This window comes from Nerophis ophidion, linkage group LG15 (assembly GCF_033978795.1).
Source record: "Nerophis ophidion isolate RoL-2023_Sa linkage group LG15, RoL_Noph_v1.0, whole genome shotgun sequence".
In the NCBI taxonomy this organism is placed as follows: Eukaryota; Metazoa; Chordata; class Actinopteri; order Syngnathiformes; family Syngnathidae; genus Nerophis; species Nerophis ophidion.
The window spans coordinates 21812999-21837225 of NC_084625.1; the positions used below are offsets into that span (position 1 = coordinate 21812999).

At 48.4% G+C, this 24227-nt stretch overlaps 1 protein-coding gene across 6 annotated transcripts in view; it reads right to left on the bottom strand.

The window, feature by feature from the left end:
* Positions 1-23568, bottom strand: part of LOC133569432 (histone-lysine N-methyltransferase 2C-like) — a 39009-nt gene extending 15441 nt beyond the window's left edge. The window contains exons 1-45 of one of the 6 annotated variants that reach the window (XM_061921762.1): positions 23154-23568; positions 20984-21217; positions 20758-20843; positions 20192-20690; positions 19933-20112; positions 19731-19753; positions 19564-19653; positions 19365-19474; positions 19004-19154; positions 18761-18932; positions 18583-18697; positions 18350-18513; positions 11370-18277; positions 11165-11296; positions 10353-11071; positions 10173-10274; positions 9711-9836; positions 9361-9480; positions 9184-9285; positions 9003-9107; positions 8742-8923; positions 8502-8666; positions 8221-8330; positions 8084-8146; positions 7915-8017; positions 7739-7842; positions 7501-7629; positions 7333-7434; positions 7185-7273; positions 6932-7085; positions 6687-6764; positions 6313-6348; positions 5891-6022; positions 5785-5817; positions 5578-5682; positions 5177-5494; positions 5018-5091; positions 4703-4909; positions 4303-4437; positions 2729-3242; positions 1867-2651; positions 1280-1537; positions 826-1208; positions 533-687; positions 31-447 (exon numbers count right to left, since the gene is read on the bottom strand). In XM_061921762.1, the coding sequence (XP_061777746.1) occupies positions 31-447; positions 533-687; positions 826-1208; positions 1280-1537; positions 1867-2651; positions 2729-3242; positions 4303-4437; positions 4703-4909; positions 5018-5091; positions 5177-5494; positions 5578-5682; positions 5785-5817; positions 5891-6022; positions 6313-6348; positions 6687-6764; positions 6932-7085; positions 7185-7273; positions 7333-7434; positions 7501-7629; positions 7739-7842; positions 7915-8017; positions 8084-8146; positions 8221-8330; positions 8502-8666; positions 8742-8923; positions 9003-9107; positions 9184-9285; positions 9361-9480; positions 9711-9836; positions 10173-10274; positions 10353-11071; positions 11165-11296; positions 11370-18277; positions 18350-18513; positions 18583-18697; positions 18761-18932; positions 19004-19154; positions 19365-19474; positions 19564-19653; positions 19731-19753; positions 19933-20112; positions 20192-20690; positions 20758-20843; positions 20984-21216 (14968 nt within the window). In that variant the 5' untranslated portion in view covers position 21217; positions 23154-23568. Of the gene's footprint in view, positions 1-30; positions 448-532; positions 688-825; positions 1209-1279; positions 1538-1866; positions 2652-2728; positions 3243-4302; positions 4438-4702; positions 4910-5017; positions 5092-5176; positions 5498-5577; positions 5683-5784; positions 5818-5890; positions 6023-6312; positions 6349-6686; positions 6765-6931; positions 7086-7184; positions 7274-7332; positions 7435-7500; positions 7630-7738; positions 7843-7914; positions 8018-8083; positions 8147-8220; positions 8331-8501; positions 8667-8741; positions 8924-9002; positions 9108-9183; positions 9286-9360; positions 9481-9710; positions 9837-10172; positions 10275-10352; positions 11072-11164; positions 11297-11369; positions 18278-18349; positions 18514-18582; positions 18698-18760; positions 18933-19003; positions 19155-19364; positions 19475-19563; positions 19654-19730; positions 19754-19932; positions 20113-20191; positions 20691-20757; positions 20844-20983; positions 21218-23153 lie in introns of all 6 variants that reach the window. The other 5 variants (XM_061921763.1, XM_061921761.1, XM_061921765.1 and 2 more) reach the window with 5 other exon arrangements.
* Positions 23569-24227: the final 659 nt, after the last annotated feature.

Here is a 24227-nt window from a genome sequence, read left to right on the forward strand (position 1 = left end):
TGTTGTTGACAACAAAGTACAAATTCTTACCATCTTCAGGATCCAGGTTCAGATTGAGGTCAACTAGATCTTTCACCTCCACATCCTCCAGATCCTTTACAGCCGAGTCCTCCCCTTCCAGGTGCTCCTCTATCCCATCAGTTCCCTGGAGCCCTGGTTCACTCCCCTGACCCAATGCTGCCACATGGATTAGATTCTGCTGGTTGAGTTGCTCCATCGTCAGCATTGGATGATGACCCACTGTTGTCTCTGCTATCGGGACCCCTGAGATGGGCCTGGCAGCTGATGGCTGAGAGTCCACAGTCTGCAAAAGTGGGGCTGCAAGGGAGAAGGGCAGCCTCAGACGGTTCTCTGGAGAACGGTGTCGAAGCTCAATGTAAGGCTGCCCCATGATGCTGTGCTGCTGGATGGGGAGGGAGCGGGGAACAAATGGCTGGTGGACAACTGCTTTAAGAGCCAGCAAAAACACAAGAGATTAGCATATTCTTCCACAGGAAGCAAAAAAATGTAGCTGTCTTGAGCTACGTCTTACCGGACATCAAATGTGGATGAGGGCTCGGGACAGTCATCTGACGGATGCTGGTAAAGTCACCGGGTACTGGCGTCCTTATCTGGACAGGGGGTACCAGCCCAGAACCAGGCACTAACACTGTGGGAGAACGCAGGAAGGGTTCCTGGAGACCAAACCTGAAAAGAAGAACAAGCTTTAAATAACTGCAGTAAAAGTACTTACATAAAGTTTTCAAACACATTGTCTCACAAAATAAACTTGGCATTCAAAATGTGTTTCATTGTTTAATCTGGAAAGATCTGTGCTCTGCTCACCTCAAGGCCACTCCTCTCGGTCCAAGTTCCCTGGGGATGCTTTGTCTGGGAAATTGAGGCTCACTTGGGCTTAACCCTCTGACCTGGTCCACTGGAAAAGTTCCATGCAACCGTGGGGGTCCAATAAATGCTCCAGCTGGTCCGGCAGGCCGCATTATTCCGGGGTAAGGAGGTGGTGGACGTCCAAACACATCAGTTGGAGGATTGGAAGTGGTGGTTTCTTCCTGGGACCAGTGACAGGGTGTTGCTGAGCTGGGGGCCGATCCTGATGGAGCAGCAGTAGCTGAAAGGGCACCAGGCTGAGACTCCTGGAGACCTTTTTCTTGCCGCAATGCACTCTTCTGCTGCTGCTGCCTCAGGATGAGCTGGCGGAGTCTCTGACGCTGCAGACAAAAATCATCAGTTAAATTGACAAAAATAGACAAAAATAACTAATTTGGCACACCAGTCCTACCTGTTTTAGTTTTTCCTCAGAGTCACCAAGCTGTGGAAGCAAGCCCATTGTTCCCTCTAAAGAAGCCCCACCTACTGTTGTCATGTCATTGGATGATGTTTTGTCCATCTGTGAGGCCCCAGTGGTGGGTCTTCCCAAAGTTTGAATGACCGGGTCGGCGAAGCCCGTATCTTCTGACATCCCAGGGTGCTTTGGGGTCTGGCTACTACCAGGGGTCCTGGGAAAGGACTCCTGCTGCTGTTGTTGCCTCCCCGGAGACTGCAAGGAGAAATAACGCAAAGGAGATAAAGTGAAGTGAAATGAATTATATTTATATAGCGCTTTTCTCAGGTGACTCAAAGCGCTTTACATAGTGACACCCAATATTTAAGTTACATTTAAACCAGTGTGGGTGGCACTGGGAGCAGGTGGGTAAAGTGTCTTGCCCAAGGACACAACGACCGTAACTAGGATGGCACAAGCGGGAATCGAACCTGCAACCCTCAAGTTGCTGGCACGGCCACTCTATCAACCGAGCTATGCCGCCCCATGACTACATGAAGTGGACAGTTAACATGCTACTGACAAGTAAAAATATATTGTGTTACCTGTTTGTGGGTTGGTGTAAGAGTCACATTCTCTCCACCAAGTCCTGAACCCAGGGGAGATCGCACAAGCTGAGGAGTAAAGCTCTCCATTTGAGCTTGGCTGAAGGCGTCAGAGGTCTTCTGGGGACGAGGTGTGGAGGGCTGCTGGGCGTAGGGGTCCGGTGACGGACGCGGGGTACCAGGCGGTTTAGCATGGGGATCGGTGGTTAACGTGCTGCCTGGTGATCGAGGTAAGCGCTCAGGAACAAAGGGATGGGGTGTGCCTGGGTTTAAATATGGGTCCAGTGTTGTGTGTGAAGGGGAGGGCCGGCGGCTGTTTGCCAATTGGTTGAACTGATCTATTCGAAGTGCAGGGGTTGCGTTGAGGTATGTGTTGTCTGAATGTGGCCGAGGAGTCCCAGGGGTTTGAGGATTACTATAGGGGTCAGGAGAGGGACGGGGTGTCAAAGCTGGCTGTTTGACAAAGTGGTCTGCCATCTGCTGGCTATACTCAATTCTGGGGATCCCTGGCGTGTGGACGTAAGGGCTGCGATGAGGGGAGCCCAGCCCAGAGAGCTGGCTGGAACTAAAAGCGGAGTCCTGACTCTGGGGGGGGATGAGGCCAAGGTCTGTGGGTCTAGATGGGTCTCTCCTTGCTACAGCTGGCACACCACTAAACAACTCCTGTTGCAGCTGGTTTTGGGGTGGCATGGGGGCTTTAAACACTCCCCCTTGGACCGGAGACCTCTGGTACACCTGAGAGCCAGAAGGGGGACTCTTCAATGCCGCTTTGCTGTGCTGCAGGCCTGAAGGAAGAAAGAAGGAGAATTTCAGTAGGAGGCTTTCGAAGGAAGAAGTCATCAAGGGGAAGGAGACCAGTTACCTGGTTGAAGTCCGAAGGTCCGAGAAGCGTCAGAGGCTTTCGAATCAGGTGAGGGTGCAGGGGAACCCAGTGCATCGTGTGCAGGAGATATGTTGAGTGGGGTGCAATGCTGAATGGAGGCAGGCCGAGAAGTCCCTACTGGTTTACTGTAGGAATCCCAGGGGGATGTGGGGCTGGATGAAGGAGGGGAGAACATCTGGGGAGAGGATGGGGGCTGGTGAAGCGGTGACAAGGAGTGCGGGGAGTGAGGAAGTGAGGAGTAGCCAGAAGACGGTGGGACTTGTGGTCTGAGAAAAACATTGTCGGCCAGTACGGAGCCCTGTAGGATGTTCTGTCTGGCCTGGGCATCCGTGGAGGTAAGTAGCTGGAGAGGCATCGCATCGCTCCCGGTGACAGGCTGCTGATTGGCTGAGAGGTGATGTTGTCGCTGCTGCTGCAGCTGTTCATTCTTGACTTGCTCCAGCTTCTGACTGGCTTCGATCTTGGCCAGCTGTTTACTTTTCTGACGCAAATGCTAAAGAAAAAAAAGGACAGAGATGCAGGGGTGGGGGGGTAGAGGTTAGGGGGTTCAAGTCAGATTGCTGGATGGTCGACACAAAGAACATGACAGCTAGTATTCCTGGCGGTCAAAAGTAAGGTACTGGCTCTGGGGTTGGGGGGCAGCTGTGACTCAATGGTTGATAATTGGGCCTATGACCAAAGGGTCCCAGCTTCCCCCCTTAAGTCTTTCGACTGCTCCCCACTGCTCCAGTCTGTCAAAAATTGTGTGTGCTTGATGTGTTCACGACTGTGATGGCTGACCGCGAATGGTATGACCATGACATCATTCAGGCAGGACGTGAAGCTGAAGACAATTCAGACAGGTGATCCTGCTCTCGGGTGACAATTGTTACACAAAACCTTTTTTATTTTTTTTATTTGTTTGGATAGGCAATGTCGTCATCATCTGAAATGCAAAAAACTAGAAGACTCTTGGTTCATGTTGTAAACAGAGCATCAGTCTAAGAGCAGGAGGACTGGCCATGAAGGGTCCAGAGCAAGGCTTGAATCAGAACACAGTGCCACAAAGACGACAAGCCTTCAATAGGTTTGGCTTCTTTAGTCAGTGACTTTATCAGTTTTTTGCTCAAACGTAAGAAGGTGCTTAGACCAAGAAAGGATGACCGTCACCTGCATCCATGAATCTGAAATCCTTACTTTGAACAATTCACAGCTGTTTGATACCAGGAGGAAGAAGGAAGATGCTGCAATGATGACATAACATCCAAAGCATGCTTCAGTCGATTAGTCTGGAATTTAACTGGCAAACTTGTTATTGCACAGTCACAATGTAGAGTGCAGGTAGAGAGAGAGTTTAAGTTACATGAAAAGTGTGAGGAATGGCAGATGTGCATTAATCAGCTGTGGTCATTTATCAGGTAGGATGTGATTAATTGAACTCATCCAGCTGTTAACCTCCAGGTAAACAGCTGAAGCATTCTGGCCAGGCCCAGGCCCACACCCAGGTCAGGAAGAGGATTTCAGGGGATCATGGATGCAGGAAGTCCGATACAGGTTTGCCTTTGAGAGCTTACCAGAGCCTCTTTGCCACCTCCTGCTAGAGATGCCTGGAAGGGACAATCTTTATCTGTTGGTGATTTTAGGGCTTTGCTTTGGGGGAGATTTTCCTGCCTCTTCTTACCGGCTCGCCATCTGTCTTTTACCTCTCCCTTTTCAATGACACATCAGAGACATTAGTAGAGTAGGAGGGAGCCACGCTCAGCACCATCTGCACTCTTCATCAAGCACACAATGATCATCATCCAGCCAAACTATGTGCCCCCTGACATGCAGCCCGATGTTACCATGGAAACCAACACCATTGTGTCACAGTGACCGCACAGTAGATTGCTTTGACTTGTTTGTGAAACTGATCTAGCGTGGGTTTCCCTGCTCTGGACCAAAGAGCAACAAACATGTCCCAAAATGGCTCACCTGTCTTAGCTTCCACTCCTGCTCCTGCTCAGACTCTCTTGGCCTTAGTGGGTCCTTCAGCGCCAAATCCGACTCCATGGACATTGCATCATAGGGCACACACAATGGCGGTTGCAAGGGCTGTTGCTGCTGCTGCCTTTTGAATGGCTCATTGGACATGTGAACTTTGCTGATGCGCTGCGCTGCACGGTTGTCCCTTGCACGTAGCTGGAAGACAAGACTCCGGAGTGAGGGACTTGACATGACAATGGTCAGTGGTGGTGATAATTCAGACATGTTTGTTGACACATTTGGTGATTGATGGTCAGCACTCACTACAAAAGGTGCTCTGTCCTGAGAGCTCGCTTTTCTCCACAGTTTGGCGATCTGCTTCACTCTTGTGGACCATTCTGTCACACACAAACACACAGGGTTTACACCACAACAATGACATGTCTCTTTTCAGTTGACCAATTTTAGTGTGTGCATAAGTACCAGGATACTGCTCCTTGAGCTGGGGGAAATTGGTGTTGCAGTAGAGCACGGGGGCAACAGTAGCCTGCTCGCCAAGAGCCTCCTCCTTCTCCCACTTCAACATGCTCCTCTGTGCCGTAGACAAGGTGTCCTGCTCGCCCTCTCCCCCAGCCTGATTAGCTTGAGGCAGGCAAGGGGCAGAGCTGGGGAAGGGTCCCTCTGGAGGACAAATTCGGTGACTCGCTGTGCCAGGAGTGCCGCTCGGCATCATGGGAGGGTTGACCAAGTGAGGGGCTCGTCCTGTGAGGCCATTCATCAGGGGAAGACGAGGAAACACGGCTGCTGAGACACAATACACACAATGAACACCATAATTGTGTGTGTATGTGTGTGTGTGCGTGTGCGCATGCGTGAGCGCATACCTGTGTGTGTTTTGCTTCCTGCAGCAGTGTGGTGGTGATGTTTCTCGCTGTTGTCCGGGCTGAGGACAGCAGTGAAAAGGTCTTCCACATCTTTGCCCTCAAGCTCTGAAGACAATGAAGACATGTGAATGTGGCTGCCAACACCAGGTGTGTGGCGCTATTTAATGTGTAGCAGGTGAGATGAGGGTGAGGGTTCAGGGGTCCTACCTGGAATATTGTACAGTTTGCTGAGGAGAGCACCTGGAAGAAAACGAGATGCTTAATAGAAGATTCCACATGCCACAAACAGCCCTGTTATTCATCATGTACTCACCGTCTGTCACCATCTTGTCAAGCTCAGGGTTTAAGATGGCATCCAAAGGCTCTTCCTGTAATGATCTATGACTGTGTCCGTCACTTCCGGTCAGCAAGGGGTCTTCGGCCATGGACCCAATGTCTAGGCCCGCTGAGAAACCAACGTAAAGACTTGGTAAGTGAAAGATAGGAAACATCATGAGGAAGACTAAGGAGATGAAGAGGGAAAGAAATGTAAATCTGAGATGGGACCAGTTAGATCCCATGAAGAGGAACCGTTCAGTCAGCTAGCAAGCCAAGCCAAAGGAAAGGAAACACCGAAAGAGGTCCTATCCAAAATCATTATCTAACAACCAGGAACTCCCCCGCAAACAACTACATCGCGACAGGAAGAGGAGGAGCAAAAGGGGGAAGAAACGCTAGCTTCCTGTGGACTCTTACCAAATGGAGAGGGGGAGCGCTCCACCTGGAACTGGCCTACAAAACAGACACACAGTTATCCACCAAGCGACCAATCGCGATGAAGATTGTTGGTCAGCCAATCAGTGTGCAGAAACAACGTGCGAAAGACAAAGCAGAAAGCAGAGCTAAAAAGGAAGTCCGGTATACACCCACCAAAGAAGGGAGAACTGTTAGCTTAGCGTGTAAATTAATAACAAGGTCATTTCTTAGGTGCTTGACATACAAACCATTTCAAAAGTGCGCAAAATGGAGTGTTTATGTGCTTAATAAAGGAGTGAATAGAAAGAGACAAAATCGAGTGGTAGACGTTGTGATGGACAGTGGTTGTGACCCTGCCCCTTCACCAATGGTACCTGTGTGTCCAGTGGCCAGAATTTGAGGATGAGTGTTGAGAACGTCAGACAGATCCACGAGCGCATCGTCCGACATGGCTGGTTGACGACACACATGCGTATCACAATGTTGTCATGGCCATGTTACACACATTCACACAAGTCACAGTAAGGCTCGCAACTTAGTCATGGTGATGGTCACAAAATGTCGACAAAAATTAAAGGTGACGTGATGTAACGTTAATGAATGTCAGAAATTAACTCACGCAGTCTTTCTTGCTTTCGGATCACCATCTTGTCTGACATGGTGGGGCCTTTCAGATCTACTGCTGCTGACTGGCTGGCTTTCGCTACCTCTGATACCATCCTCTGATCCAACTGGCGAATGCGTTCCAGAAGATCCCGACCAAAGAAAGCATCCTTAAAGGGGGACAGATGAAAGCCAATCAGAAAATACTGACTGACTGTGTGTGTGTGTGTCTCTGTGTGTGTGAGTGCGTGCGTATAAATGTGTGTTACCTGTAGATAGGAAGGAAAAGCCTCCTCCAGCTTGGTCTTTTTCTTTCTATATCTCTTCTTCACCTTGTCAAGGGTCTGGTCAGCTACATCTGTGATGATGTGTTCTTGGTTAAAGCAACATTTTAATAACTTTAATAACAGGTCCCACCTTCATCTCCATGCAACATATCAGTTGAATCGTTCCTGCACAGTTTGAATCCGCTTGACCCCGCCTTCCCGCCTCGCTGGCGCACCATGAAGCCTCCAATGCCTGCAAGACGGATGATGATGATGATGATGATTAAGACTGTATTACAGCTAACGGTGTCTTCCTTACCTGGTCTATATGGCTTCCTCTTCCTCTTTGTGCTGCCATCTGCCATATGGAGCTCCTTGCTGACGTCATCATAGGGGGCGTGGTCTCTCTCAGGACTGGAGTCAGACTTGAGGTCACACTCCAGGTGCACTGCAGAGAGAGACGCTGGTTCAAAAAAATTGTGTATGTCCTCGTGTGTGTGTGTGTGTGTGTGTGTGTGTGTGTGTGTGTGTGTGTGCAGGTGTAAGTGACCCCTCACCTCTGTGATGGAGGTCTTGTTCGCCAGTGTGAGGGTCAGGTGGGGTCTGCAGAACGGACACGCTGTTCTGGTTGATGATCCTCAACTTTAGTTTTGGTTTGCACCTGATCGGAGACAGGAAGCAGCTGAGTAACACTTTCTCAGATGACCCTTGAGTTAAGTCACATAAAACTCACCTGCGATACCTGCGCGCTGAGGTCAAAGGTTCAACCAGGGACTGCAGGTGAGAGAGGCCCGACTCTGTCAGACAAACTCCATCCTGAGTGTATGTCTTTGTGTCTGCACACACACACAAACACACAGTGAAAATGACATCCATTGTTGCCCAAAAAACTGAAAACAAACCTGCTTCACGGCTCCTGGAGATGATCTGAGACTTGTAGGAGGAGTCCAAACTGTCCGACCTCCCTGCAAGCGGTGCATGATACAGCCATTAGAAGACGCCAATTAAGAATTTTAGTGTGTGTACCTGCAAGTTTTACCAAATGAGATGCGACTGTGTGTTTTACACAGCGAACAGTTGAAGCCCTCATCAGCTGCAATCTCTACTTCGTCTTCGGACGTCAGACCCTCACAACTGGCATGCACCCACCTACACACAAATATAAATGTACAAAATGAGGAAACTCTGATTTGATGCAAATGTACATGCAAAACCGATTAAACTTGCCAAAACACCCAAAAGTTTCAGTGGGTGTTTGGTAGAAATTTAAAGTCAATCAAACATAAATAAAAGGGGTATTCATAAATTTATGACTCGAACCTGTCACACTGCTGACACTGTAGAATGAGGTCGTCCTGTGTATAAAGCCTCTGACAGAGGGGGCAGCAGGTCAGACTGGCACATGGAGCACAGCGGCTGTAGTTACTCTGCCAATCACAGTGCAGCCCGGGGGAGGCGGAGCCACACTGAACGCACCACACACACCTGGAGAGGAAATACAACAGTCTCTTAGAGATTACACTCATAAAACACAGAGTGGTGATTGACAAGAGCACCCACCATTTGCACTTCCAGGCTCCCTTAGGCACCATGTGGAGGGGCGGGTCCAGGCAGTACGTATGGTAGCTGATGTCGCAGTCGTCGCATAGCAACAAACGCCCGGGGTCACTGGCCTCTCCGCATGCCTCACATACGGTACATTCCAGACAGCGCCACCCTTTGGTCAGGATTACTCGCGTAATCTGCAGAAACGGGATGTGTCCGATTATTTAGATCACGATGACATTTCAACGTTTATCCTACGCAATGATTGACAACTACCTTTACATTGACGCAGTAGGGGTGGTAACACTGTCCGCACTGAGAACACGCCAACAGTCGACCTTCTGCTCCTTGACCGAAACTGCCGCACACCACACACATGTCCTACACAACAACAAAAAATATGTCAGCTTATTTTTAAGACATTTTTATTCAAAAACGTTTAGACATATGTCAGCACCTGTCTGAGGGTGAACAGGTCACAGGTGGAGAACATCACCACCGTGTTGTGCATTGAGTTCTCCTCCTCTTCCTTAGGCGGGATCGACTCCACAAAACCGTACTGTAAACCAGAACACTCACTGGTCAGCGGTTACCACGGTGAAGTGTGTTTGTATATGTGTGTGTTCGCTCTCACTGCAGGTGACACAGACAAAAATTCCTGTGTCTTAATTCTGCTCCTTCCTCTTCCTCCTCTTCCGCCTCCTACACCTCCTCCTCTGGCCCTCCTTCTACCAGGAAACCCCGAACCACGACCCTGAGAAGCCGCAGGGCAAGGAAGAAGCCGAAGAGCAAGGAAGACATGAGGTTAGAACTTGACATTCATCACATCATCTTCAATCAATCTAAAAGGATACTGAATCAGACAGACATCAATAGTGACAGTGTGCTTGTTTTGCTTAAGTCACAGGCCAGACGGGCGGGTTTTGCAAGTGGTGGTTAGTTATAGCCACAGATATCAATCATGGTTAGGGTGCGCTTCTTTACCACTCTCATGCTCCACAGCGGGGAGTCCGGTGGACGATATTTAGGGCTGTCCCTCCCACCCTCCCCAGTAGAGTCCTGGGAGGAAGAGGGGGGGCTGACTGCCCTGATATTACTCCACCACGAACCCTGAGGTAGGGAGGAGGAAGACGGGTGAAGGACACCACAGAAAAGGAGAAAAAAAAGTGAGGAAAATGGAGTAATAAAAGGTAGTGGAAATGGAGGGGGGGACAAAATGCAGTAGCATAAATGAAACGGCCATTAAAAGAAATAAAGCCTCCAATACAAACAAAACATACTTATAAAGCAACAAGATGCTGTTACTGTGACAACAGCATGCAGCCATTCACAGACCATTAGTAGTAAACACTCAGTGTAGTTATTAAATTATACTGAAAAACTGGTAGTGTCAGTAAATGACACGTAAAGAGAACTGACAGTCAAGAAGCATCAAAGGTCACATACCTGCCTGACCCTCGCCCTGCCAGGGGAGAACTTTCTTTTGGTGATGGCTGGCTTTCCCATACCAATTTTAGGAGTGAGCGGTATCACAGTGGAGGGCGGAATCTGTAAATGAGTGAGGAGAAGTTTAAGAAGAGGATAAAAAGAGAAGCAGTCAGTTGGCAACATCTGCATCAATTTTACCTGGGACAGGGGTGGAGACTCCCTGTATGGAGGGCTGAACCTGAGAGGAGGGGAAGGTGGAGAAAGTGGCGGCGGTGTGATGGGCTCTCTGTTAGGGGAGGTTTCAGGTGACGCCTCAGTGGAAAAAGGAGACTGCCGAAGCCGTAAGGAGAGGTCGTCTAATGGTGCGAAAGAGGAGCATGGAGGAGGCCTGAAGCTCCGCCCTTTCCCCCGGGTGGGGATGGGAGGCGGATTAAAGGAGGACAGGTGTAGAAAGGAGGCGGAAGGAGACTCCGTGGTCATCAACTTCATCACCTCCACATCTAAAGAGGGATCCAGCTCCAGCACAGGACTCAGTGGCTCCTCCTCCACATAGGATTGGTCTTTGGGGTCAGCACTCTCTTGGTTCTCCATATTATCGCTCTCCCCTATGTCCTCCTGCTGAGAAACTTCATCAGAGGCGGCGGCTGTTACTGTTGGTGATTTTGGCTGCTCCTCCACCCATTCTGAAGACTCTGTTTTAGTGGGATTGGACTGGTCATCACCCGGGGCCCACGACATAGGACATGAGTCCTCTTGTCCCGATTCCCTGTGATCCATTAGAGAGGGGGAAGCCTCAACTGTCACGCTGAGTGTAAGGGAGGTGTCTGGGGAGCCTGCTTTTTTTGGAGACTGTGGTGATGGGACAGGAGGGGGATCCAAAGAGGCTGCAGCAGGGGGGCGAGGAGAGAGCTGAACTCCTAAAAAGACAATGAGACAACATGGTCACTACTGCAATCCTCACCACCCTCCTTGTGGAGAACATCTGAGCTCACAGACAATCTGAATTGTACCTGACAAGTGAAGATTGGAACCGCTGAGGCCTTGCTCCTGGACCTGCTCCTGATTGCCCTCTTCCTGGTCCTGCACTGCTAGCTCATACTCCTGCGAGCTCCCTTGCTCCTTGTCATTTGTCATGGTGACAACTGTTGGAACCAAAACAATGTATAATTATAGTAAGTTATGGAGGCAATTTACAAACTTTTATCTCATACTTACGAGATGTCGACTCTTTATCAGTCAGAATGGCGCAACCAGGACTAGTTGGAGATGAGCTGATTCCTGACTCGACACTGATAATAAAACTTGCACCTGTTCCAGCCTCTGAACTCTTAGGGGTAGTAAGACCTGGACTTAGCGAGATTTTTCTATTAGCAAATTGAAATGGGGAACGTTGACTACAGAGTCCCGTACTATCCTGTGGAACACATGTGGGTGATGTCTGAGGAAACTTGGGGGAGGAGGCCGTCAAACTGGAACTATCAAGGGATTTTTTTGTACATTTAGCCTGAGGTGTGTCAGTGGGTTCCTGAGGGGCATTGCCAACCATTCTTTGACTCAAGGGGTTTAGAGGCTTAGTATCTGCAGTTGGACCTAAACGGGTACCCAACTGAAATGAATTGCAAATGACTGAGATCTGGACTTGGGAACTTTCTGCATTGTCCCTTTTGGGGCTTGAACTTGACATAGCAAGTCTCTGGTAAGCTTGAGCAGGGCCTGAGCTAGAATCCGCGGGGCTACAAGGAAGTGTTTCACCACTCTGCATTGAGCTAAAATGTGCTAAAATAGGTGGGGTCATGCAACTTAATGAGGAACTTTGATTACTCGAGTAGATACTACTTTCCAAGTTGCTCAGATCTTTGCAAACAGAAATGTTAGCGGGACAAACAATCGGTGTACAGTGTGTAGGACTAGATGGAGGGGATATGGAATCTACAGATGTAGTCTCTGTGGGACTGTGGAATATTTTGACCTGTGAAGGACTAGACTGGACTGACTGTGGGAGCTGAGGAGGCTCTGGACTAACATTAACCAAGTTCTGATGATGAGGACGAGTTCTGAGAGAGAAAGGGTTATTTTCTGTTGTTGTATCTTCATTTTCAGATGATGTAGTGTCTCCATGACTAGGAAGCATTAATAAGGTGCTAGTTGGTTCCCTTGAAGAGCTTACTGGTGCTGGGGGGCTGGCTGCTGGCTGAAAAGAGCTGTCCATCACAGGGCTAGCTGGTAAAGGCAGGCCAACGGCAATGTCTGACACCTTTGGCATTGAGTCAGAGGAGGCCTGACGAAGTGAGCGGGAAGGACTAGCAGGCATTTCACTGGCATGTGAAGGGCTAGCACCATCTTTGACAGGTTGGATGTGTGTTGGGCTAACCATCCGTTCAACAGATTTCTCAGCACAAGAAGACATGCAAGCGAGGCTACTGTGTTCCAATTGGTGAACAAGGCTTTCTGGTGCTGGCGATGGTGGAGCATGAAAGGGAAGATGATTTGAAGGTTGCTCTGTTAGAGTCGTTGTGCACATGACCGTGGTCGGGCTATAAAAAACAGATTCAAGTGTTTGACCGTTGAGGTTTGAACTTAACGGAATGGCTAGAGGTCTAATCCCGGTGTGGAGACTGCTTTGGGAACATTCTGTTGGTGTAGCAGACTGACAAGCAAGCACATTATCCTGCAAAGGCCGACTACGGAGCATAGAGGCGATCTGTACTGGGCTAGCGGGCTGTGACAGACTGCACTTGGTGGCGCTAACGGGGGTTCTTGATGGGCTAGATGGAGCCGAAATGGGTCTACATGCAGTTTTCCTGCTGCCTGGGAAGGTAGTTTTTAAAGAGACTGGTGGAAAGTCCTGGTCCAGTGTTGAACTGATGTGTGCAGCCCTAGCAGGCAAATGAGGAGGGCTTGGTACCGGGCTCTCCTGATCCAGTGTTGTTTCAACATCAAGTGATGGTATTAAAGGACAATGGGGCACAGGAACGTATGATCCTGGATGGGTTTGGAGCAGCGGCTCTTTAATGTTAATGTCAATAGGACTACATGATCTACTGTTTGGGGAAATGGTTTGAGGCTTTGATTTGTCAGCATCCAATCTGATAGGACTGAGTTCCGACATCGGACTACCATGCATTGGACTCTTTTGAGGAACTCTTGACATTAGATGTTCTCTAGTTGAATCCATGGAAACAATTTCTTGAGGACTCAGCTGAGCTTGTGGGGAAGTCAAATGGTCAGAGGACAACTGAGAGGGTGTTGAAGGCTTTGAATGATTTTCGTTATATTCTAAAGGACCATGACTGCATTGCGAGTTTTCTTTTGCTTGTATTGGATTAGGATACAATGCTACAGGACTCGCCTGTAGTCCTGCAGTCTCGGATATGAGCGGGATAGATTGCAGTGCACCTTTTTGGAGCTCTGCTGCGCAAAGAGATTGAGCATTGATTTGTTGAGTTTCTGGAGATGCAACGTTGATTTGTTGGGGTTCTGAAGATGGAACATTGATTTGTTGGGGTTCTGAAGATGGAACATTGATTTGTTGGGGTTCTGGGGCTGGAACATTGATTTGTTGGGGTTCTGGGGCTGGAACATTGATTTGTTGGGGTTCTGGGGATGGAACATTGATTTGTTGGGGTTCTGGGGCTGGAACATTGATTTGTTGGGGTTCTGGGGCTGGAACATTGATTTGTTGGGGTTCTGGGACTGGAACATTGATTTGTTGGGGTTCTGGGGCTGGAACATTGATTTGTTGGGGTTCTGGGGCTGGAAAATTGATTTGTTGGGGTTCTGGGGCTGGAACATTGATTTGTTGGGGTACTGGGGATGAAACATTGATTTGTTGGGGTTCTGGGGCTGGAACATTGATTTGTTGGGGTTCTGGAGCTGGAACATTGATTTGTTGGGGTTCTGGAGCTGGAACATTGATTTGTTGGGGTTCTGGATCTGGAACATTGATTTGTTGGGGTTCCCTCGTATCGTTTTGAACCTCTGTGAGGCCCAGGTCAAATAAACTGGAATTCTGTGTAAGCCCTGTGGCTTCTTCGGGAGACATTATTGAACCTTGCTGGAGCTCTGTGACCTTTGAAGGCGATAGAGGGTTTTTCAGAAGCTCTGCGACAGTGGATGGAGATGATATTGGACTTTGTTTGAGCTCTGCGACAGTGGAATGGGAGGTTATTGGACTTTGTTGAACTGCTATGAAACCAGTAGATGGTACTGGACTTTGCTGGAGCTCTGCAACAGTGGAAGGAGAGGGTACTGAACTTTGTTGGACTGCTAGGATACTAGTACTAGGATATAATGCTGGACTTTTCTGAAGCTCAACCACGTTGGAAAATGATAGAGTGGTTCTCTGATGCTCTGTGGCAATAGAAGGAGATAAGAGACGGCTTTCTTGGACCTCTGTGTGGTTTGATGGAGATGGTTCCACAATGTTCAGGTCCTCTGTGAGGATCGATGAAGATGGTACCGGACTTTCCTGGACCTCTAAAGGGATTGATGAAAACTGTACTGGAATTTCCTGGACCTCTTTGGGGATGGATAAAGATGGTACCAGACATTCCTGGACCATAGTGGAGTTACAAAAAGATGGTATTGGACATTCCTCAACCTCTTTGACACTAGGAGATGTGATTAGACTTTGCTGGAGCTCAGAAAGTTTCGATGAACATAGTTGTGGACAATGCTGGAGTTCTGTGACATCCAGAGATGGTGCTGTTCTGAGTTCTTGTTCTGTGGTGTTAGAAGGAGATAGTAGCGGATTTTGGTGAAGCTCTGTGGCATCGTAAGGGGACAGCACTGGACTTTGTTGTAAATCTGCAATTGTAGAAGAACATTGGACTGCATTGTGGTGGTACTCAGTAACGTCAAAAGGAGATGGTATTGGACTTTGTCTTTGCTCTGTGGGGTTTGGTAAATATGGTATTGGACTTCCCTGAAGCTCTGTAATGTTTGATGAAAATGGTATTGGATTTTCCTGGGAATCTGTGCTCTCCGGAGATGCTACTTGACTTTGCTGGAATTCTGCAACAGTAGAAGGAGATGGTACAAGACTTTTTTTGTTCTCTGCGACAGACGACTGTGCTGGACTTTTCTGGAGCTCGAGGATGGTAGAAGGGGATGAGGGAAGACTTTGCTTTAGGTCTGAGACTGTAGAAGGAGATGGTGCTGGACTTCGCTGGAGCTCTGCGACTGTAGAAGGAGATGGTGCTGGACACTGCTTTTGGTCCATAACTGTAGAAGGAGATGGTGCTGGACACTGCTTTTGGTCTGCGACTGTAGCAGGAGATGGTGCGGTACTTAGGTGGAGCTCTGAGACTGTAGAATATAATGGTGCTGGATTTTTCTGGAGCTCTGCGACTGTAGAAGGAGACGGTGCTGGACTTTTCTGGAGATCTGCAACCGTGGAAGGAGATGGTGCTGGACTTTTCTGGATATCTGCAACTATGGAAGGAGATGGTGATGGACTTTGTTGTAGTTCTGCGACTTTATATGGAGATGGTGCTGGATTTTTCTGGATCTCTTCAACAGCAGAAGGAGATGGAGGTGAACTTTTCTGGAGCTCTGCCACTATGGAAGGAGATGGTGTTGGACTTTCCTGGAGCTCTGCAACTGTAGAAGGAGTTGGTGCTGGACTTTTCTGGGACTCTGCAACTATGGAAGGAGATGGGGCTGGACTTAGTTGTAGTTCTGCAACTTTATATGGAGATGGTGCTGGATTTTTCTGGATCTCTGCAACTGTAGAAGGAGATGGTGGTGAACTTTTCTGGAGCTCTGCCACTATGGAAGGAGATGGTGTTGGACTTTGCTGGAGCTCTGCAACTGTAGAAGGAGATGGTGGTGGACTTTTCTGGAGCTCTGCAACTATGGAAGGAGATGGTGCTGGACTTTTCTGCAATTCTGCGACTGTAGAAGGAAATGTTGGTGGACTGCGCTGGAGCTCAGTGACTGTAGAAAGACATGGTACTGAACTTTTCTGGAGCTCTGCAACTATGGAAGGAGATGGTGCTGGACTTTGCTGTAGTTCTGTGACTGTATATGGAGCTAGATTTTCCTGGAGCTTTGTCACTGTAGAAGGAGATGGTGGTGGACTTTGCTGGAACTCTGCAACTATGGAAGGAGATGGTGCTGGACTTTGCTGTAGTTCTGTGACTGTATATGGAGCTAGATTTTCCTGGAGCTTTGTCACTGTAGAAGGAGATGGTGGTGGACTTTGCTGGAACTCTGCAACTATGGAAGGAGATGGTGCTGGACTTTGCTGTAGTTCTGTGACTGTATATGGAGCTAGATTTTCCTGGAGCTTTGTCACTGTAGAAGGAGATGGTGGTGGACTTTGCTGGAACTCTGCGGCTGTAGTAGATGGTTCTGAACTTTTCTGGAGCTCTGCGGCTGTAGTAAATTGTTCTGAACTTTTCTGGAGCTCTGCGACTGTAGAATTTGTTGGTGTTGGACTTTGCTGGAGCTCTGCAACTGCAGGAGATGGTGCTGGACTTTTAAGGAGCTCTGCGACTGTTGAAGGAGATTGTGCTGGACTTTTCTGGAGCTCTGCGACTGTTGAAGGAGATTGTGCTGGACTTTTCTGGAACTCTGCGACTGTCAGAGGAGATGGTGGTGGACTTTTAAGGAACTCTGCGACTGTCAGAGGAGATGGTGCTGGACTTTTCGGGAGCTCTGCGACTGTTGAAGGAAATTGTATTGGACTTTTCTGGAGCTCTGCGACTGTCAAAGGAGATGGTGCTGGACTTTTCTGGAGCTCTGCGACAGTAGAATTTGATGGTGCTGGACTTTTCAGGAGCTCTGCAACTGTTGAAGGAGATTGTGCTGGACTTTTCGGGAGCCCTGCAACTGACAAGGGAGATGGTGCTGGACTTTTCTGGAGCTCTGCGACTATAGAGTATGATGGTGCTGGACTTCGCTGGAGCTCTACAACAACAGGAGATTGTGCTGGACTTTTCTGGAGCTCTGCAACTGTAGAGGGTGATGGTGCAGGACTTTGCTGGAGCTCTGTGACTGTAGAAGGAGATGGTGCTGGACTTTGCTGGAGCTCAGAGGCTGTCAAAATAGATGGCTCTGGACTTTTCTGGAGTTCTGTGTGTCTCGATGAAGATTGTACAGGACTTTCCTGAAGCTCTGTCATCTCAGCAGGCAATAGTACAGGTTGGAAGTTTGTGGGCTCAGATAAAGATTGCCCTGAACCTTCACAGAGTACTGATGAGTTAAAAGGAGACTTTGAAAGATGTGTCTGGAGTTCCGTGCAGGAATTTTGGTGGAGATTTGTGGGGTTCACGGAAGATGGTTGTGGACTATGATGGAACTCCGTGAGATTTGTAGGAGATGATGGTGGACTTGGTTTCAGCACTGTGGACTCAGTGGAAGATTGTTCTGGACTTTGCTGGATGTCTGTTAGATCAGATTGTGATAGTTGTGGACTTGTTTTTTGCTCAGTAGGGCTAGCAGGACATGGTACTGGACTTGGACGTTGCTTTATGGAGTTAGCAGGAAATGGTCCCTGACTTCTTTGTGGCTCGGTAGGATTAGAAGGGGATGGTACTGGACTCAGTCTTTGCTCTGCAGAGATAGAGGAAGGTAGTGGACTTCTTCGTTGCTCTATGGGTTTAGGAGATGGTACTTGAATTTTTTGTGGCTCTGTAGGATTAGAAGGTGATGGTACTGGACTCAGTTTTTGCTCTACAGGGTTAGGAGATGGTGCTGAACTGTGCTGAAGTTCTGCATGGTTAAAGGGAGAGCTTGGTTTTAGCTCTGTGGGGCCAGAGGGTGACAGTTTGGGGCTTTGGTTTAACTCTGTGTTATCAGATTGTGACTGGATAAGACTTTCATGTGATGGTTCCGTGTTTACGGTTGGGGGGTGGTCCAAACTGACAATTCTGACTGGGCTTTGAGCAGTACTACCATGTACAATGGGTTGACCTTCAGCAGGACTTTGAACTGACGACGGAGTCACGTAGATGTCCGGCGCCTTTGTGGGACTGAGCTGGAGGTCTAAGGCGGGACTGTGTGGGATTGGTGTGCGCAGCGTTAGCTCCTCTTCCACAGGCTGACATGTGGAGCAAATGTAACCATCAGACTTTAATCGGTCCTCTTCTGCCGGGACAATACACTCTTTGTGGGCACACCTACAACACAACACACATAGTTACACACAAACATACAGCTGCACAAGTTGTGTTGTCTGCTTGATTGTGTACCTATAGCAGCAAACACAGATGACATAATCCTGTGGTGAGTACAAGTCAGGGGTGTTGCCACAGAGAGCACAAGGCAGAGCTGGGTCACATGACTCGCAAAGGAAGGGGTGATTGGCCCACTGACCAGAAGACCTTACGCCACAGCGAAGACACACCCTGCAATTCTAGAAAACGAACACAGTATTTGGAGGAAGAACATTTGACTGCTTGATCTACAGTACGTGTGTTTGTACCTGGCAGGTCCATCCACTGGGACGCGTGTGATCCAGTGGGGGCGTCAGACAGTGTGTATGGTAAGCTTTATCACAACGACCACAGACAAGTAACAAAGACGTGTCCTCTCGCAGCCTGGAGAAGATTGACTCCGTCAATCTGTTGTAAAATTAATACACAGCAGTGCGTGTGTGTTACCTGCAGCACTGACACACTTGACATGACAAACACTGCCAACCAGCCCTTATCTGGGAGGATGGAATCAGAGGCGGGGTTAGGCATCCACCATGGTATTTGTTGCCGCAGCAACAGCACATCAATAGATTGCCAACATCATTGCCGCGCGAACATGACAAGCATGATGGAGACGCTGCAGAAAAAAGACAGACACGTGTGTAGCAGCTCACAGCGAGACGCATCGTGCAGGTTTTTTGTGCGTACCTGCTTGAGCGTGTCGCGTGCACAGCGTGTGTCTCTGCTTCCAGTCCTGATGAGCTCCGGCAGCAGCGGCACATGGGAAGTGGTAGCTCCGCCCACAGCCGGTTTCCTGGCAACGAAGCGACGCGCCAAGCCGATGACAGAACGCGCACGCCTGGGCGGGCGAAGAAAGGGCGAGACTTAGTAAGCCACAGTGAGGTTTGTTTTCATTGATTGATTTCAACTTTTATTAGTAGATTGCACAGTACAGTATATATTCCCTACAATTGACCACTAAATGGTAACAACCGAATAAGTTTTTCAACTTGTTTAAGTCATGGTTCACGTTAATCAATTAATGGTATTGATCACTTTAACAACTGACCTGTGTGCTTCCTGAGTCGATGGCCTTGTCCACATAGAGCAGCGATTGGCCCTCACCACGGCAGACGCCCTCGGACCAGGCCGCACACTGCAGGTGTGCACAGCACTGACCTGCATGCGCGCACACACACACACACACACACACGTCAATTACCTGTCCACAGAAGGTAGGACACAAAGACGAGGGTGATAGCGAGCACCTGTGGGGTCAAACAATGTTTGGACGTCGACGTCGTGTGGAAGTCCGATGGGTCCGAGCTGCTCCACCAACTGTAAGGAAGACTCGTCCTCTGGAAGACAATCAACAAGCTGACCAATGAGACTAAAGGTCATGTAGACAGTTATCAATTGACTTGAGAATACTCACCACACTGTGATGGACTGCTGCTCCTACACACACACACGGACACACACACCAAAAGTTGGACGGACTTGAAATTTCTCACACAGTTAAATAATGATGATAAAACTGCATTATATGCTAGCATGTTTTCCAAAGCATTTACCCAAAATAAAACAGTTAACATCTAGCTTGTTAGCAAACAGGTTCAGGAAGCAATGTCACTCACGTGGGTGGAGCCTGGTTGCTACGGTAGCAGTGGTCATGACAATCGCTGTCGCGGTCCGAAGATGCTCGGCGGTTAAGGATGTGGAGCGGGATGTAGCCGGGCGTGGGTCCGAACACCACCAGTGGGCCTTGGCCCAGATGCGGCTGGTTGCCGTGGTAACAGAAGGCACACTGCTTCAGACTGAGAGACACAGAGAGAGCGTTAAAGAGCTGGACAGGAAACAGTTGCCATGGGGATACTTTCTTGTGTACACAATCACCGCTTTTTGGTGTGTCCCAAGCTCGGGGTGGGGGAACCCCCGGAGTCGTCCGACATGGACCGCTGGAACAAGGGAGACAACGAGTCCTCGTCCTCCAGACGGAGGCAGGGCGAGGCGGCCGGGCTGGAGCCCAAACTCAGGGTGGGACTTTGCCCAAGGGAACTCGGCCCACCTGCCTCAGGCTTTATGGGAACTGGAGCGTGATCCCCCTCCATGGAAGCGAGGCAAGGCCGCTTCTCTTCCACAGCATCAGGACCCGGTTTTGGACTGTGAACCAAAATGTCCAGCGATGGGGGCTGGGGAGCCGGACTGCGTTGAGGTTCTTCCTCTACACTAGATATTGGGGGCGTTTCTAAGGGTGCAGGGGGGCTCTGGTCCTCCTCGTCACTTGGGGGTGCAGGGGGCTCGGGGTGGATGGGAGCGGGGTCCGAGTCTGGGTTTGTGCTGGATCTTCTCCTTGAGGCCGAGCGGCGGCGTCCAGGCGCCACTTCCTTGTCCTCTGCGGAGTACAAACATGTTCAGGACTCTTGTGTGGGTCAGTTGACATGTGACTTCATCATCCTCACCTGTCTTCTTGTTAGGAGAGGGCCTCTTTTCCGTCGTCTCCATGCTTTCTTCATCCTCCACCTGGGCTTGGCCTCGACTCCTCCCCCTGTACACACAAGCAGAAAGAGTGTCGGTCAGTGTGTGGTCGTCTAAATCCCTGAGTATCAAACTATGGCACAACTATGGCTCTATCTAGTATTACTAGAGTTATATCATCATTACATATCCCTCCATCATCACACTTACTTCTTCCTTGATTTAGGTGGCGGAGGAGGAGGCGGCGGCGGCGGTGGCGGTGCGGCACGTCCACCTATCCCATCTTTACGAGGTCGACCACGAGGTCGCCGCTCGCTGGCAGCGGCTGCTGCTTCTGCGGCTGCTGCTTCTGCGGCTGCTTTAGCCAGCTGAGCACTGCGTCCGGCCCGAGTGACAGGAGGCGGTGGTCCTCTGTCCCGAGGCTCCGGGGCCTCTGAGGGCATTCTGGAAAAGAAAAAGTGGGGGGTGGGGATGAAGGGTAATAAGATAAGCACATTAAAGGCCTACTGAAACACACTACTACCGACCACGCAGTCTGATAGTTTGTATATCAATGATGAAATATTAACATTGCAACACATGCCAATACGGCCTTTTTAGTTTACTAAATTGCAATTTTAAATTTCCCGCGAGTTTCTTGTTGAGAACGTCGCGGAATGATGACGCGTACACGTGATGTCACTGACTGTCAGGAAATATTAGCAGCTGCACCACTCGCGGCTAAAAGTCGTCTGCTTTAACCGCATAATTACACAGTATTTTGGACATCTGTGTTGCTGAATCTTTTGCAATTTGTTCACTTAATAATGGAGACTATAAAAAACAATGCTGTTGGTGGCAAGCGGTGTATTGCAGCTGTCTTTAGCACCGAGACACAGCCGATGTTTATTTGTGTGTTGTGAAGCGGAGCGTTCAAGCGAACATGTTTTTGTCTACGTCAACCAGCATGTTTTTGGATGGGGAAATTGTGATATATATGTTACCGAAGAAATCATTGGATTATTCATCGTCCAGCAGCAGCGCCAGCTGTGAGCTTGGCTCCTCGGCTTCTCTCTGAGACACTTCGTGTTCCCCGCAGCCATCCGACCTCGCGGTATGTCTTTACAATCTTTTACAATCTTTAAAATCTCACTAAAACACTATTAGAACAATAAGCAGATAAGGGATCTTCCAGAATTATCCTAGTAAATGTGTCTAATTACATCTGAAACGCTCACACTGCCGTCGTCCAGAGCAGTTGCTTTTTTTAATTTATTTTTTTTCTATTCCTTCACTATCAATATCCTAATTCACAAATCTTTCATCTTTGCTCAAATTAATAGGGAAATTGTCGCTTTCTCTATCCGAATTGCTCTTACTGCTGGTGGCTCCCATTAAAAACAATGGGAATATGTGTGGAGCCCTGCAACCAGTGACGTCACGCGCACATATTTCCGGTACAGGCAGGGCTTTTCTATTAGTGACCAAAAGTTGCCAACTTTACTGTCAATGTTCTCTACTAAATCCTTTCAGCAAAAATATGGAAATATCGCAAAATGATCAAGTATGACACATAGATTGGACCTGCTATTCCCGTTTAAATAAGAAAATCTAATTTCAGTAGGCCTGTAAGATCTTGGTTCTTGTGTTGCCTGCTAGATGACATCACTTCCCGGTCATGTCGGCTCATACAAACAAACAAGCTAAATACGACTATTATTATGCAAACTCTACTACTCTTTAGTTATTTGTTTAAAAAAATAATAATTTGTGTATTTTATTGAACCGACACTGTTCTACCTTGTTACTTCATCCTGTAGCTTTTATTGCTTAAATTAACAGTGTCCCAGTTTGTATATATACTCCCAATGTTGACACAGACTTGTTTAAATGTATTAACTTTGATATCAAATGTTTGGCAATATGAAAATATTACGCAAATTGTGACTTGTCAGGATATTGCAGAAAAATTAAGAAGATGATACAACAGTAGATAGTACAGGTGAGCAGATGTTAGCGCGCTAATGTAAATTTGCCTGGTTGTGCACGTAAAACACTTTAAAATATGTGTACAATTAAATACTTTTTTATCCGGTGGTTTGTTTTGTTTCGGGTGACAGTTGGTAAGTGACGTTATGGAGCCCTGTGATGCAACTAAAATGTGTAAACACAAACGTTAGCATTAGCATTTAGCTACGCCGCACCGCCCAGTTGACTGATTACTCCTATGTTAGCAAGAGCTAACGTTAGCATGGCCAGCTAACACAAACAATCCGCTAAAAAGCTGCCACTTAAAGGCCAAATAGTGACCCGGCGACAATAAAAGCAACGACATGTGGAAAAAAGTGAAGACAAAATGTTTCTCGGGAGCGAGGAGACAAGCGAAAAAGAATATACTTACTGATTTGATGAAATTCTCCTTTTCCTCTCCAGCTTTCCTGCCAAAGCAAACCGATCCGTTTACATCCAAGGGTGAACTTCTCCAAAAGCAAACATTTGTCTCTTTAGTGTCCTGGAATCACACTTCCTGGCCCGAGAAGAAAAAACACGCTTTTTTGCCGTGAATTTGGCGAAAATTAAAGTTGCAGCGGAGGCTCCATCATGGAGGCCATGTTTTAGCGACCGAAGCACCGCCTGTCAGCGCCAGCGGGAGAAGTAGGTCCACGTCAACATGGAGCCCGGTTCCGAACACTTCGCATTCTGGGAGGTTGTGCTCGATGTTGGATAACTTTCACTCCAGATAAATATTTCGCTGAATTAACCTGTTTGTATTTTTGTGTGTGTTCGGGTTGTGTCAAAGTGTATCTGACCCCGCGCATGGATCCGCTCTAGGCTCTTCTTGGTGATTTGGTTTCTGTCATCAGACCTCAAAATTCCGGACTGGAATTTTAACAATATGGATTGGACTAGCGGGCTTCACGGTGGCGGAGGAGTTATTGCGTCTGCCTCACAATACGGAGGTCCTGAGTAGTCAGGGTTCAATCCCGGGCTCGGGATCTTTCTGTATGGAGTTTGCATGTCCTCCCCGTGAATGTGTGGGTTCCCTCCGGGTACTCCGGCTTCCTCCCACTTCCAAAGACATGCACCTGGGGCATGAATGTTTATCTGTTTTGGCCCTGCGATGAGATGACGATTTGTCCAGGGTGTGTCTCGCCTTCCGCCCGATTGTAGCTGAGATAGGCACCAGCGCCCCCCGCGACCCCAAAAGGGAATAAGCGGTAGGAAATGGATGGATGGATGGACCGGATTAGCATAAAAAAGTCTCAAAACATGCAGGAAAAAAACATGTTTGCATTCTTTGCACATTGAACACTATTTATACACCTCAATTAAGTCGTATTTGCACAAGAAAAATGTATTGGTGCATACTGTAATAATGTCACGCCAGCTGTAGAACCTGACAGTCAGCCAATGCATTACATGTGTGTGGCTATTTAGATTAATCTGTGTATCATATTGTTGAAATAAAGTTCTA